The sequence below is a fragment of the Mastomys coucha genome, unplaced genomic scaffold (genome assembly GCF_008632895.1).
Source record: "Mastomys coucha isolate ucsf_1 unplaced genomic scaffold, UCSF_Mcou_1 pScaffold7, whole genome shotgun sequence".
NCBI lineage: Eukaryota > Metazoa > Chordata > Mammalia > Rodentia > Muridae > Mastomys > Mastomys coucha.
In genome coordinates, this window is record NW_022196913.1 from 75,491,259 (window position 1) to 75,507,850 (window position 16,592).

Sequence of the window (16,592 nt, forward strand, 5' to 3'; positions counted from 1 at the left end):
GAACTCAGAAATCTGCCTGCCTCTGCCTCCCAAGTGCTGGGATTAAAGGCATGCACCACCACTGCCTGTTGAGACAGGACTTTTAAAAGGAAAAAAATAGACCACAGAGATGGTTTAGTTGGAAAAGGTGCTGAGTTCCATCGCTGGAACCCATGTAAAAGCAGGAGAAAATGGATTTCACGATGTTGTCCCTGACTTCCACATGTGAGCTGTGGTACACACGCAGCCCCCACAACATCTCTATCCATCTGTCTATCCATTTATCCATCTGTCCAACTACCCACCCATCCATCGATCCACCTATCCAACCACTCATCCACCCATCCATCCCACCATCCATCCATCCATCCATCCATCCATCCATCCACCCATGCATCCCACATGCATGCACACAGTACTTAAAAAATTTTAAAGGAAGAAATGTTTGGCAGTGTCAGGGAGAGAGGGTGAGGCCCAGGTCATGCTGCTGTAGCTTTCACGACTTAGCAGCTTTTGTCCTCTACCAGTGTTCTGTGCACACAGGACAAACATGGTCTGCTTATTGAACACTTGACAGAATTCAACTAACAGATATGGCAATTGTCAGTATAGTAGCTGATACATCAAGAAATCTGATGCTAAAGATTTGTACTATGTAGTATAAGCTCAAGCCAGGACTCCTTCAGAAGGGCTCTTCTGGGCAGTGTCCCATTTCTTGGTGACACTAAGTGCATAGTAGGTGTTCAATACATGGTCACCATTGTTACCTCTAATGTTATGCTGTGACTCTAACTTCCAAGCCACAAGGAAGCCCGGGAGAAGGTGAGAAGACTGGTATGTGTCTCTCTTGCTCTGTCAGGGAATCTGCACTGACCATAGGCATGCCCTACCACCACGTTGAGATGCCTGCCACCCAAGGTACTGATTCTCCTGCAAGCCTGTCTGCCCAGCCCCAACTGGGATATCCAAAGTGACAGAATTTTCAGATCACAAGAGGAGATTTTATTTTATTTTATTTTTTCTTGAAACAGGATTTCTCTGTGTAGCCCTGGCTGTCCTGAACTTGCTCTATAGACTAGGCTGGCCTTGAACTCAGAGATCTGCCTGCACTGTCTCCTGAGTTTGAGATTAAAGGCTTGTGCCTCCACCTGCCACAGGAGGAGTCTTTAAATGATAGACACAGCAAGGCGCCAGATACTCACAAGGAAAGTGACCTGCCAGCACTTCACTCTGCTCATCTGGAAAGCAATATCCTGGGTCTGGCCATTAGGCAGAGTTAGACAGCAGCTGATCTCATTATTGCCAATGGAAAGCTGGGCCCCACAGCCAGGTTCCGGGTGGTTGCAGGTACAGGGATCCAGCTGAACATACCCATAGTGCCGGACCTCCTGCGACAGCTCCAAAAACTGCTCCAAGGTGGGTGGGGGGCAGAAGGAAGCAAGAGACCAGTTTTCAGTTACAGAGCTCACAGGGGGGAGGGGGGTGCTGTGCTGTGCTGGTGAACCCCATAGGATGGGCTCACAGCAAACCCCTGGCTTCTAGAGCACACAAATGAGGTGCCCAGTGTAGATAATAAGCCCTAGGGGGTCACTGTGCTCTGTCATGCAGGAGATAGTCCTGCTTAGTCCCCACTCTGACTTCTGACCCTGATCCTGTTGAGTACTTGGAGCCAAAATACTCAAGCAATGATTGAAGCGTCGAGTTGAGAAAACAAAAGACTGGATGTGATTCTAATTCATCAGACTGATTTGCCTGAAGGTATCACGCATGTCCCTGTGGAGGTCAGAAGAGGACATCAGATCTCCTGGCGAAGCTATGGACTGTGGTGAACCAATGTGCAGGTGCTAAGTACCTAAGCTGGGTTCTCTGCGAGAGCAACAGTTTCTCCTCGCCACTGAACTGTCTTTCAGCACAACTTTTGTCTCTTTATTATTTGACATGAGGCTGGGTTCTATTCAGAGGCAGAGCACTGGCCAGTGTGCATGAGGCCTGAGCTCAATCCCTAGCACTGAAGGAACAAAAGCAAGGAGGAAGGGAAATGTTTTAAGCATTCAATAACCTCTTAGCTGTTGTGGACTAAAGAAGTGGGGCGATTTAATTAAAGGTAAAGCTGCGTGCTGCTTGTTAATGAGTAAGCGATTTACTCAAAAGCTCTTGGCATTTGCCATTCATGAAGAGGTACTAATACACAGAAACCAGAGGACAAGAAATCTGCAAGGATTATCCACTTGAAAACTCCATTCTCTTGAGAACATTGTTCCTTGGGCTGAGAGATGGCTCAGTGGGTAAGAGCACTTGATGCTCTTTCAAGGAGGACAGGAGTTCAGTTTCCAGCGCCCGGATCAGGCAGCTCACAGCTCCAAAGAATCTGATGCCCACTTTCTGACCTCCGTGAGCACCCCCATCAATTACACACACACACACACACACACACACACACACACAAAGCAAATCATTTATGTAAAACAAACTACCTTGAAAAGTTAACTCAGCACATATAGCCATGGATAGCACGTTTATGTATTTTCATATAGAGATTTTAAAGAAACATATAAACGAGGCTCGGGGTTGGGGCTCAGTGTGAACGCTTGCCCACATGTGTGAGGTCCTAGATGGGGTCTCCAGCAATAGCTTTAGGAGTCTACTGTCTACAATGTCACACCTCTTTCACTGTAGCACAAAAGTGACTACTATAGACACACATAAATAAGTGCTTCTGTGTGTCAGTGAAACTTTATTTGTAACAACAGAGGCTCAAGACCCACAGTGAGCTCATCTCTAGTTCAGGTCAAATTGCTTTGACTTATTTCATTCATCTTCTGTTCAGCCTCCTTGTATTATGTGTGCATAAGGTGAGGCGGTGCCAGCTAGCATGTTTGTTCCAAAACCTGAAGCTCACACAAAAAGAGGAAGTATAAATTAGACAGAGTCCTGGAACATGATTCAGCAAAGGCTGTTAGCAACTTAACTTCCAATAAAAGAAAACTGGCTGGCTAAACTGTAACATAATCATAAAGGAGAATACTGCAGAGGCTCTAAATTAATTAACTTGGCCAAGTATATATATACACATATATATACTTGTATATATATGTGTGTGTGTGTATATACACATATACATATATATATCCCCACACAGTAAACCTTTACTAATTATAGAATCAGAGAGGCTGGCAGAGCTGCTCTCACTTTCAGTGTTTGGTAGGTTGTGAACAATAGTAACAGCTGATTCTAGGGTGTGTCTGGAGTTCACCATAAGGAACCCTCAGTACCTAGCTTAACTCACCTTCGTTTGATTCTCTTTATTCTGCAGTGCCTTTAATTCCTCCCTCTGAGCCTGTGTGGGTTTCATCCATTCTATTTCAATGTCCTGCACTGCCTTAAAACAACATAATTATATAATTATCACCCTTAGAAATAAATTAATCTGTATAAAGGGCTAAAAACCTAGACCCAAGTGGATCTACATAATGATCTGACAGATTATAAAGATTGCTTTTTTGTTGTTGTTGCTTTGTTCTGAGACAGACTCTCAATATTGGGCACTCTTTATGTAAGTCAGGCTGGCCTCAAACTCATGATCTTCTTCTGGTCTCAGCCTTCTAAGTGCCTGGCTAACAGAAAGTAACAGCTGATTCTACACAGCTGGTTTAGGGTCAATCAAATTACTAAGAAAAGAGTGTTCCACAGTTTGGGAAAATTAGACTACTTGGCAAAGAAAGTCGTGTCATCCCGTCAAACAACTTCCTAAGAGATTACAGTATAAAACCATGTTGAAAGGCAGGGAAGGGGGTGGGAGAGATAGCTTAGCAGTTAAGAGCATCACTGCCCTTTAGAGGACCAGCATCAGCTCCTAGCATTCATGTGAGATGGCTCACAGGCACCTGCCTGTAACACCAGATCCAGAGGGTCCCATGCCTCTGGCCACCAGACACTTGCACTTCCGTGCATAAACCCACACAGTCACAAATATACATGTATGATTTTAAGAAGTGAATCTTTTTCAAAATAGAAAATTAAACATGAATATGCTTACCTTGATGGAAGGACTATCTTTTCAAGGGATGATGGCAGAATATGAATGTAGAAATAATCATATGTAATTATATGTAAATGCAGCTTTCTGTACACAAAACACCAGAAACAAAACTAAAAAGCAGATGTCAAACCAGGCAAGAGGTTAACATTTAAAGAAAACAGTAAGACAAATGTAAAATCACGAAACGCAGACTCTCAGATCAATATTGACAACTGGTCAAAAGGACTTCCAAATGGCAAATACATGCATCTATCCAGCCTCACTAGTAATCAAGGAGTTTTTTGCCTCCTAAGATGACAGGGCTAAAGCACACACAGTTAAAATTGACGGGGGTTTGGAAAAATAACATGGTCTGTAAAGGAGGGGTGGATCTAACTCATACAACTTTCCAGAAGCAACTTGACAATACAAATCTACAAACCACATATAAGAATCATAAGTATAAGAAGCCAGACACAATGATGCCTGACTTTGACCCCAGAACTCAGGAGGCAGAGGCAGGCGGGTCTCTGTGAATTTAAAGCCAGCCTGGTCTACAGAGAACCTTCCAGGCCAGCCGAAGCTAAATAGTAAGACCCTGTCTTTAAAAAAAGAAGTGTGGAAAAGTATATTGCCAAAGCAATTACTGCTATTGTTTACGAAAGAATAAGACAATTTGTTTATGGCTAGTAGCAAACACACGCAAAGTCTGCACTCTGAATCCGCAGGCCCCACATCCTGGAGCTAAGTGAACTCGGGTGAAAGCTTCTCAGGAATGAAGCACACTGGCACTGGACGTACAGATTCATCACATGAACTCTCAATGTGCTTCTTGTCAAGGCTCCCTAGACGGCACAGTATAGCTACTTATATGACGTTTTCATTGTATTCGGTACTGGCAGTAATAGGGAGGTTGAAAGTCTACGGGAGAAGGTGTGCAAGTTATCCGGAAATGCTGTCCCATTTTACAGGAGGCTCCTGAATATTTCTGGAGTTTGCCCTCTGTTGGAGAGAGATGGTGCCATCCTCTGTGTGCACAGCTGTGCAGTGCTGATAATATGTCAGGTGACAGATACCCTTATGCTTTCAACCCCAAGCCTACAGCTACTCTGTGAGGTAGCTCATTATAAGGTATCCTGAAATAGGAAACTGAGTGGGTGTATAATCAAATATTAGGTTATTCTAGCTCTCAAAGTTATCTAGGATAATTAACACCATGAGGAAAAGCCTTACATTGTTTAAACATGAAAGAGTGCTAAGTTATAACAAGTGTAGCAGCAGCCTCCAACTGAAAAATTGGTCTCATGCATTCCAGGCTGGCGTGAACTGTTGAGTTCCTAATTCGTCAGCATCTATCTCCCCAGTGCTAAGTTCACAGGCAAGCACTACCACACCTGCCTTGCTTGTTTGTGTGTGAGTGTGTGCCTATATGTGTGTATGCACATCCTGGGTGTGCCTGGTGCCCATGGAGACCAAAAGAGGATGTCAAATCCCTGAAACTAAAATTACAGTTGTGAGGCACCATGTGGGTGCTGGGAACAGCACGGGTCCTCTACCGCAGTAGCAAGTACTCTTGCCCTCCCCCCAGCCTTCTCTCCAGCTCCGCTCTAACCATCCTTAGTATACAACCAAGTGGCTTCATATACAGTAATGTTGTACAACCATTACTACCATCTACACCCAAACCTTTCATAGTTCCCAACAAACACTCCAAACTGGAGTCACCACAGTGACTCATGTCTATTAACTCCAGCACTTAGGAGACTAGGGCAGATGAATCAAGAGTTCAAGGCCAGCGTAAGCTTCATAGTGAGGCCCTATTCCAAACAATACAAACAAAACAAAATAACAACAACACAAAAGAAAACAAAACAAAAACAAAACCCTGCATCCCCATTAAACAACGTTGCTCTTCCACTCCCATCCCAGTCCCTGGAAACTTCTCTAGATCGTCTCATGACTTGCCTATTCTATATAGATTCTCAGCTACTAGGAAAATACATATAGTTCCCATCCCAATGCCGAACTCACCTGCATGTACAGCAAGTCTCCGGCTGCTCTGCAGTCCATCAACATGGAGTCCAGAGCTGGGTCCAGGTACCTGCACGATTACAAGACATGATTACATAGGCCTAGGGACACAGCCAGATGTTCTGGAAAGCAACAGCCTTCCGCTCTAGGAACTGGATGCCCTTCTATCATAAAACTATACCACTCTACTTGCCTAGCCTTTGATTTCTTCCTTTATTCCTTCTGTTTTCTGGGGGTTTTTTTCTCCCATTTTTTCCATATGGTAAGCTTTTACATGGTGAGCAGGAACTTTCTGTCATTGTTGCTGTTGTTGCTCTTACCAATGACAGTAACAAGCATGACCAGATTTTATTGGGTATTTGGGATTGCTTTAATCTACACAATAATCCTAGGAGGATTAGTCTTCCATTTTACAAGCATGTAAACTGAGGCTTAGGGAGCTCACAAAACTTGGCAGGCTGGAACTTAGCTGTGTCCTCTGCTTCTAGGACTTGCCACACTCAGACACACGTACCGGAAGCAGCACTGGGAGAGTCACAGTCTAAACCCTTAAATAGAAGTGGGTTCTTCCCTCCTTCTCAAGTGTTCAGGCCACAGGGTTTTAATGAGTTCTCAAAAGTTTCTGAGTAGCCCTTCAAAATTCAAAGCCACAAACTAGACCCAACAAAATAGCACTGGGTTAAGTAAATCGCCATCCCTTAGCTATCAAGATGTCTTTTATTTTTTTTTTTAAGTTTGTATCCTCAGATTACAGGAAAACGGAGCTGGACAGAGCAAACTTGAGTAGCAATTCAACAGAGTCACTGGACTAACTGGGAGTTGAGCCTGAGGGGTGGGGGCTGGGGAAGCGAGCTGCCTGGCCCTGTGATTTTCTGAGTACTTGTTCTTGGTAGGACTCCCCTTCCCAGGAAAATAACAGAGTTTTCTGCAGAGACACTTGTGTCCTTTTAATCTAGGAATGTGGGTGACCCCCGTACATGTGCCTTAGGAATGTGAGCCACACGCATGAGGGGTCAAATTCAGTGTGAACTGCTAGAGTCACCCCTCCACCTTGCAGGCAGGCCACAGTCCAACAGTCATCAGACCTGCTTGTCATTATCAACAACTCCTTCAGCTACTACATACAGCTAGTCATCCAGCCCAGAGCAAAGCCACACTTGGGAACGTCGTGACAGTTTTTATTCCGAACCCCCATTCCCTATACACACAGCTGTCTCTCAAGCTGTCACCACAGCTGGCAAGCTCTGCCCCTCAGTGGCTTCTCATGCTACAGGCACTTACCACTTTCTGAGTCCGATCTTACAGTTTTCCATTTCAGAATTCTGGAGACTAGTGTATGGCAGCTCAAAATCGGCCAGCTTCTTCACCACTAGAGGGGGAGAAGGCAGCATGAAGATCAGGCTAGCTCTGCTCTGCACGACCCCGCCCTGTGTAAAACTGTGCTTTGGCTGCGCTTCGCCCCCGGGAACTCCACTGTACAGCCTTTTGCTGGTGGTTTTACTTAAGGGTGTAAGTCAGGGTGGCCGTGCACGCACACGTGTGGGAGTGGGAACACACACATACACACACACACACACACACACACACACACACACACACACACACACACAAGCCACCATCTGTCTTCATCAGCCACCCAGCACAGACTGATAAATGACTTATGGTAGACTTCATAGTAGGGTGAACCAAGACTGTAGAGGCACATGGGTTTATTAAAATTACACTTGGAGAACAAGGCTTCAAAACTTCTTATACACTCCAGACCAAGGAAAAGGTGAACTCCCTCACCTGGATCCCACCAAGTGATTAATGCCCCCTCTCTCTGTGATGGCAACCTGTCATCTGAAACCCTGTGTGTGCAGCAAGGAAGTCTCAGGAACCCCTAGCTAACTGGTTCCCCATGCTGATGGAGTCTACACGAGCCTACTGTCTGCCTGGCCACGCCTTACCGTTCGCCCGCCTGGCCCTGGCCCTTCTGTTTCTGCTCTGGAGCTGGTTCCGCCCTTCCTTCTCTGCAGCCCCCTACATCTTTACTGGAAACCCTTTCTCTCCTGAGGTCTGATCTCTACAGTAACAGCTTCTTTTTCCCTGCAATCAGTCTGGGTGTCCCATCTTGACAACGCTGACTCTACAGTATTTCTATTACCAGCTTCCACAACCTCTGATACATTCTCTTTAACTTGTATTCATTATGGAAACCACATACAGACAAATGCAGAGATATATTAACTGTGTTCTCTGATGTATGATGTGACAGTTAATATTCGTAATTAGGATACAGAATAAAAAATATTAGTAATTAAGACCCAATTAGAAAGGATAATCCAGCAAATTGCTACACCTTGTGAATTAGTGTCATTCTATAAATTCTGACACTGTGAAAGGCACAAATGTGTGTTCTGGAACAGTGTGCTCAGGGCGGGCAGTCTTAACTAGTTAATTAGCATGCACAGCTTACAAACAGCTTTCAAATGAGAAGGTAAGACGATACTATTGATAGCAGGGAGGAACAAAAATATTCTCTTGCACATGTATATTTTTAACTTTCTGAAATTCATCCTCCAAAATTCAATATTTTATTTTCATCAAATCCCAGCCCATTGGGTAGGATATTTTACCCTGGGGTTCAGATAAAGAGATAGGTCTAGAGGTGCCCAGAGCCATGCCAGAACCCATGAGCTGCTAGAGTCCAGCCTACCCCAAGTCCTTTGATATCTATCTGCAAACCACCTCCCACAGCTGTAAAGTAACTGATACGACTTCACAGCTTTACAGGCCTCGCCTCATCTAGACTGCAGTGGAAAGAAAGCAAAAGTCACATGAGGCTGCCATCTTTCACTGTATTGTTGGAATCCTTAAAAAGAATCTAAGCACTCATTTACTGTCTACGTATTACAGAGAATATTCCCTAACAAAGCGGCATTATGTGGTTGTGAGATGTCTGTTCTGGTACTAGACCAGGAGTCTAGTACCCCATCAACCAGGAGGCTGTGGCATAGCTAGTCACTAAGCCATGGATGAAGATGATGGGCACAGAGGTTAGGACCACAGTGAACTCCAGGAGACTCCAGAAATGCAGGTACTACACCATATATGATAGTTAATCTCTCTGTCTCTCTCTGTCTCTGTTTCCCTCCTTCTCCCTCCTTCCCTCCTTCTCCTTCTCCCTCTCTTTCTCTCTCTCTCTTTCTCTCTCTCTCTCTTTCTCTCTCTCTCTCCCCCTCTCTGTATGTGTGTGTGTTAAAGAGAGAAAGAAAAAGAGAGAGAGAGAGAGAGGCAATATTTCCAGACACAATTACATCATAAAGGGTCTAGCCTAATGCATCGCTTCATTCCTTGATGGAATAGTTGGAGGAAGTGGACCCCTGCCATGTGTTTTTGTTTTGTTTTGTTTTTCTCTTCCTAGTCTTTTACTCTACTCCATATCTGCCATGTTGTGAATTGCTCTGTCCCTATCTGCCATGATATGAACTGCTCTGCTCTGCCCCCTATCTACTATAATGTGAACTTCTCTGCCTTACCCTCCCTATCATGGGGGAAAATGTGAGTAATTCCTTATGTTGTTTCTATCAGGCATTATAACCCCATAACATGGAGTTGAAATGACATGCTACCTCTCTGGGGGTACATTGTCTCTGAACAATGACACAGTCTTTTATTCTCCAAATAGTTTGTTCATTTAAGACAGGGCCTCAATGTATAGCTCTGGCTGTCCTGGAATTCATTATGTAGACCCAGCTGTCTTTGAACTCACAGAGATCTGTCTGCCTCTACCTCCAAATGCTGGAATTAACAGTGAGCACCACTACACCTGGCTACATTCTCCAAATTTTTGATCCAGAGCTGAAGACAGCAATAGAGACCACAACCTGAAGGGCGGCCAGTCCCTCTGTGAATACTTTCCATACTTCAGTGCCCAGCCCCTGCTCACACCTGTCCAATTCCTGGGTTCCCCTTTTCTGTCTTACCAGAGAGCTTGCCCTCCGGGAAATACCGGATAAGAAAAAGGCCGAAGTAGCCCACCAGCTCTGGATGCAGTCCGAGTTTGTGCGCCATCACCTTAACCAGGAACAAGCAAAGGGGAATGTTAGGCTAATAGCCATACTTGTGGGCTGTGGCGGCAGGCTGGAAGGGCCTGGCGCACACTAACAGCGAATGCTTTTGTGAGCCAGCAGACATGCAAAGAAACATTTTGGAATCTGAAATAGCTCACTTCTTGTTACAGTTTGAATCTGAAATGGCCTCTGCAGGGTCATGAACTCTCAGTAGCCAGCAGGAAGCACTGAATTTGGAGATTATGGACACTTTTGATCATGGCCCTATTGTAAATTCACAGGGCTGGGACTTGAAGGTTCTAGGCCAGTTTCACTTCTGGCCCAGATTCTCTGCTTCCAGGCCCCCTGGGCTATGAGGAGTTGTAGCTGTACATCCCTGTCATCATGAGCTTCACCATGATGGAGGCACCCTCCTGAACCATGAACTAAAAGCAAAGCCATCCTCCCTGAACCTGTTTCTGTCAGGCTATTGAGAGAAGTAGCTAAGGAAACATTGGTTCTAGAAATCGTAGGAAGATAGAAAGTCAGAGTGAATAAAGGCAAAATCAGTGCCACCTGGGCCCCACTGAGGCTGGCTGTCCCACCTTGGGTGTGGACATATGTCCTGGGCTGTCCTAGAGTTTACTGTCTGATGAGGGACAGAGCATTCCACACAAACATCTGTTTTCTGGAATCTAGCCCTGTGGCTTGCCTTCCTGTGTGCACCAAGCAAAAGGCATTCTCACTGATCGGGGGCGTATAAAATTGCCCGTGCTGGTGTCCTGTTTTGACACCCAGGCCTGCTTCCTGTGATACTTCCCGCCATGGTCAAATATGATTTGCTGTAACTCTGGTCCAGTGTAAACCATTAAATGTAATGTACTGCCACCATGGTTCCATGGAAACCTCTAACTCCAGGTCCTCTTTGAAATCAACTGGCTTTCATTTCAACATCTGTGGTTTTATGCTTCCTACTAAAATGTAGCCTCACATACACACACAGACACAAAACCCACCAATGTACCTCCACCATTCACTTTTCCTCAGCAGGGGCCACAGCCCACCACTCTGCTCTCCTCCACCTAGCCTACACGTTTAAGGCTTGGCTTGAGAAGACAGCATTCCCCCTGCACCAGGCTAAGGAGGTGGAGCTGCTGACGGCCACACCTGAAGCAGAGAGAATGCTCTGGGGTCTTATCTTTGTCATCCTCAAAATGACTCAAACTCAGGTCAGGCCCTTGGGGCTCAGCATTAGACCTTCTGGGCATGGCTTCTAGGGCTTCTAGATGCGAGAAGAGTCTTCAAGAAATCCCCTGCCACTCTCTGCCAGGCAAGACCTGCCCCTGCCCTCTTGGGTATGGCTGTTCCAGACTCTGACAGGCACTGCCCTCCTTCCCACTCCCACACATGCAGCATCCTGAGACAGAGCCTTCTGCCTATGGCCAGGGTCCAGCCTGTTGGATGCCATGGAGGTAGCCACAACCTTAGGAAAACCCTCAGAGGTCTCAGGAAGGATCAGATCGAGGAGGACCCTGAGGATGGGCTATACCTTGGCTTCCTCTGTCAGTTTTCTCTTTTCGGATGATTTATATACAGCACCTCAGCAGATATATCATCCACAAAGTAGAATAACTGGCAAAGAACTCCCAGAAGGTAATCTCACCACATCCAAGTCTCTGCCTCATAAGACCTGCTTCTGCATTTCTAGGAGCTGGGGCTAAACAAAATTTACCTCGAGGACCCTTTCAGCCGTATCTGATGTCAGACCTTCCACCTTAACGCTCCTTCCATCAGGCAGGAATACAGCCAGCTCGACATTCTGGGTGCTGATATTCAATGTGTGCTGTAAATCAAAGCACAGATATCAGTTTCCACACTCGTTACGGAGAGGGCCAGCACTCCCTGCCTGTCCCCATCGTGTGCAGGGAGATGGTGCCTAAAGTGAGCCAGTACCCAGTGCAGAGGTTCAGTGGAGGTTCTCTCGAGGGACCGAGCAGAGGTGAAGGGGGGCTCTGGAAAGGAAGCAAGGCAGAGCAATAGTGTGAAGTCTGGATTGCTTCCAAATAAACAATAGAGCATCCATTTTGGAAGGAAAAAAATCTTTTGATAAAAGTCATCCACAGCCGGGTGGTGGTGGCACACGCCTTTAATCCCTTGGGAGGCAGAGGCAGGTGGGTTTCTGAGTTGGAGGCCAGCCTGGTCTACAGAGTGAGTTCCAGGACAGCCAGGGCTACACACAGAAACCCTGTCTCGAAAACAAACAAACAAACAACAAAACAACAACAACAACAAAAAGGGCTGGAGAGATGGCTCAGTGGCTAAGTGCACTGACTGCTCTTCCAAAGGTCTTGAGTTCAAATCCCAGAAACCACATGGTGGCTCATAACCATCCATAATGAGATCTGATGCCCTCTTCTGGAGTGTCTGAAGACAGCTACAGTGTACTTACATGTAATAAATAAATAAATCTTTTAAAAAAATAGTTTAAAAAAAAGTCATCCACATTTTGCTGGGTAAACTCTGAATTAACTCACTTTAGATGTGTCTAAGTACCCTAAAGGTCTGGCTCTGTGGCATGCTTGATGGGTGGGGCTTTCCCCCACAGCAACCAACTCCATCCTCACTCCACACCTTTTTAAAACAGGGTCTCACTATATAGCTCTAGGGGTCCTGGAATTTTCTCCGTAGACCAGGCTGACTTGGAACTCACAGAGATCTACCTGTCTCTGCCTCCAGAGTGCTGGATTAAAGGCGTGCGCCATGTTACCTAGCTGAACTTCAAAGCGCCTGAACACCAGATGGGCACCCGGAAATTCAGCTCAGCACTGGCTGATTTCCCTTGCATTCCTATAAGACACTGTGAATTAGTCTCAGCACTACTGCCGACACCTGGGAAGTTCAGGCTCCCCGTCTTTCTTCTTAGCCTATTACAAATTCTGGAGGGTCTCGTGACTCACGCTCAGTCTCCACAGTTTGCTAGAAGGAGTTGAGAAGTCTGGAGAGAGACGCTTTCTTTACTATTGCCAGCACATTATAAAGGATATGTCAGGGAAAGAATTAAATGGAAGAGACACCAAAGGTAAGGTTTGTGGGGTCTCTGTCATCCCTGCACCTCATGTCTTTAGTGTCCTGGAAGTTCTCTTAACTCCACTGATTCGGGGCATCTTGTGGAGATTCAGCTATCCCCGGCATGTGACCTCGTGTAAGCCTGGACTGATCGCTTCCCTCTCTATACCTCATTCCTTCAGCTCTACAGTAAGGGGGACAATGCCGTCCACCTCAGAGGGATGGTAAGGGCTCAGGGAGGGAACGCTGGAGAAGCAGGAGCAGAACTCATCACAGACACTCAGGTGCCACAAGCATTGCTTTCCTGTTGTTAGAGGTGGGATTGAGGAGAAAGTCACATTGATTTCACTTCATGGTGACAGATATTAAGTAAAGGAGTCAAGAAAGCTCCAGCCAAGAAGGGGGTGGCGTTCTTATCTAGAAGGCATAAAGCTCTAGGTTTGCTCCGCAGCATCTCAGAGACTGTGTAGTGGAGAAGCAGTTTTCCGTGTTTGTTCCTGAGGTAGTTAATCCAAGAAAGCTCAGCCATGACCTCACATCGGCCACACTTCTGCAGCTTCCTCAATGCACCCTAACATTTCTCTGCTTGGGAAAGGAGGACCATAGCTTCTGGAAATGGACCCCGTAGCCTCCTGGTGTCCCTAACAATAACCCAGGAGGGCAAACTGCCTAAATAAGGAAGTTGCCTTTAGTCCCCCAGGCACAGAAGCCTCTCTCAATGCCTTCTTGCCCCGCTTTGTCTTCAAACCTACTTCCCATGGCTCCTAGGCACACTGAGGTTTGTCAAGCAGGAATGTGAAGAGGTCCTCAGTCTGCAGACCCCAGCTTTGCCTTTTCAAAATTCCTTTGTTTCTAAAGTATACACGGAACGAAAATCCAGGGCATGCTCAGTTGGGGAGTGAATCCTGGATACACATGCCAGGGACGATTACATGGAGGTACAAGGAGCTGCAATCACCAGAAACACTCAGCAACGGGAAGGATCAGAGGCTCCAAATCCAGGCTCTGTGGGTTTGGATCCAGATCTTCTGCTTACTAGAAACATGTCAACCCAAGCTAACACGTCTTTCCTCACAGAATGAGAAATAATAGGGTACCTAGAGCCTGGTGCACCAAACATAGGGTCAAACTGTCTTTTACTTTTGCAGACAGGATTTTGTTGCTCTGGATGGAACCTTTCTCATGCTCTCCCCCTGCTCCTGATCCCTGAAGGGACCACATGATTATTTGGTGTTAAGCACTAAGAGGAGGCAGGTACCACACTTATCAAATGCAGTGCAAATACCCAGGCAGCAGAGCTGCCTCTCATGCCTACTTGGTGGGCTTCGCCACTGTCTGGCAGACCCACACATCCCTGCTTATCTCGGCTTTTCAGCCTCCCAGCAGCACACAGCAGACCCTATTTTTCTGCACTCATGACATCTGTGTATTGGTGATCTGTCACCTGGCTCTGGTGGGCGCTCAGCCTGAGAGCTGGGTATGGTGAGACGCAGGGCCACATTCCATGGGAACCAACTACTGCTTTCCTTTTTCAAGTGCCAGCCCTGAGACCCTACAAACACGCCTTGACATTTGTTTGTGGTTCTCATACCCGATGAGAGGGCGAGCTAGAGAATATATACTCTCTGTCTCATGTCCACTCTGGAAACTTTCAAGACCAGCTTAGACATCACCTTTTTTGGAACAACTTCCCAACTTTGATAATGTGAACATATTTGGCCCAGGAAATGGTGCTATTAAGAGGTGTGGCCTTGTTAGAGTAGGTGTGTCATAGTGGATGTGGGTTTTAATACCCTAGTCCTAGCTGCCTGGAAGTGAGTTTTCTGCTAGCAGCCTTCAGATGAAGATATTAGGACTCTCAGCTCCTCCTGCACCATGCATGCCTGGATGCTGTCATGCTCCCACCTTGATGATAATGGACTGACCCTCTGAACCTGTAAGCCATCCCCAGTTAAATGTTGTTCTTATAAGAGTTTTCTTGGTAATGGTGTCTGTTCATGAAGTCAAACCCTAACTAAGATAACACCCATGGTCCCTCCTCTTAGGTCTCATAGAAGCTCATTAGAAACAACAGCATGGGGGCTGGAGAAATGGCTCAGTGGTTAAGAGCACTGACTGCTCTTCCAGAGGTCCTGAGTTCAAATCCCAGCAACCATATAGTGGCTTACAATCATCTGTAATGAGATCTTATGCCTTCTTCTGGTACGTCTGAAGACAGCTACAGTGTACTTGTATATAACAAATGAATTAATATTTAAAAAAAAAAGAAACAACAGTATGTGTGGACTTCATTCAGGTAAATGGGCATAAAGTGGCTGGAAACAGCAGGGCCCACCAATGCTGTGTCAGGGCTGTGGGGAGAAACATCTTGACAGGTTGCTAACTTTCCAACATTGTGGCCATGCACCAGAGGGCTTGATCTAAGTCTCTATTCATGGAACACTGTAGCACAGGGCCTAGGACATTTATTTATATGCCTAGAGATTTTTCTATCACCCCAAGTGAGCAGAGTCCACAAGCCAGCCTGAGCATCATGCCTCTGTGTCTCTAGAGATGGGCTGGTAGATAGCCATCCCTTAATACATATTGTTTAATGTAGAAGATATGAGATTAAAAACAAGACATGGTGTGTAATAGGACAACCTTCCCAGTTCAAACTTAATTTCCTTTTCAAATTTTTAATATAAACCTCTCTTAAAGACAAGTTCAAGGGGTTGGGGATTTAGCTCAGTGGCAGGCTGTTGGCTAGCAAGCACAAGGACCTAGGTTCAGTCCTCACCTGAAAAAGGGTGTGTGTGGGGGGGAGGACCTTTAGGAGTAAAATACCTCTGCCTTGCACTCCTTCTGGAGTTAAAGGGAAAACATCGAAAGGAAAAACTTTCTTTGAAAATTTCAAAAGAGTCCCAGGTCTGAGCCCAGGCCATTCTGAGAGCCTGGTCAGCATGTGAAATGGACCTATAGTCATGGCACAGGAAGCAGAGGACGCAATCCATTCTGCTTGAGCTGCCTCAGCGTCCAGCCAAGCCAGGAGCACAGCTCAGGGACCATCACAAGAGATACGTGGTCACTTTGTGATCATTAAAAACTGCCTTCCAGCAGGACCTGGAAAAGGAAATGGGCCTGGCTTCAGCCACAAGGGTGCTAGCCCCCTACTGAGCATCGTGCCTCTAGTGAGTGCCAGATGGTTTTGGTTTAACCCTCAAAGCGACCCCAAGAGGCAGGAGTTCTGCTCCCCATTTTCAGCTGCAGAAACTGATAGGTAAAGAGGCTAAACAAACCCAGTGTTGTTGCCACTGTTGGTGATCCCAGCAGTTGGGAGTCAGAAGCAAGATTATAAGTTCAATGCCAGCCTGTGGTACAGTGAGCACTGTCTCAAAGAATAGAAAAGAAAAGAGAGTGGGGACTGGGAAATGGAGGGGGAATGGGATGGAGAAAGCAAGAGAAGAAGGAAGTGAAAAGAGAAA

The 16,592-nt window shown here is 46.0% G+C and overlaps 1 protein-coding gene across 2 annotated transcripts in view; it reads right to left on the minus strand.

Annotated features, from left to right (window-relative positions):
• Snx31 (sorting nexin 31) overlaps nt 1-16,592 on the minus strand; it is a 47,405-nt gene that overhangs the window by 18,466 nt on the left and 12,347 nt on the right. For both annotated transcript variants that reach the window (XM_031358402.1, XM_031358403.1), the window contains exons 5-10: nt 11,795-11,905; nt 9,997-10,087; nt 7,310-7,397; nt 6,029-6,098; nt 3,266-3,358; nt 1,182-1,385 (exon numbers count right to left, since the gene is read on the minus strand). In XM_031358402.1, coding sequence (XP_031214262.1) covers nt 1,182-1,385; nt 3,266-3,358; nt 6,029-6,098; nt 7,310-7,397; nt 9,997-10,087; nt 11,795-11,905 — 657 coding nt within the window. The remainder of the gene's footprint in view (nt 1-1,181; nt 1,386-3,265; nt 3,359-6,028; nt 6,099-7,309; nt 7,398-9,996; nt 10,088-11,794; nt 11,906-16,592) is intronic.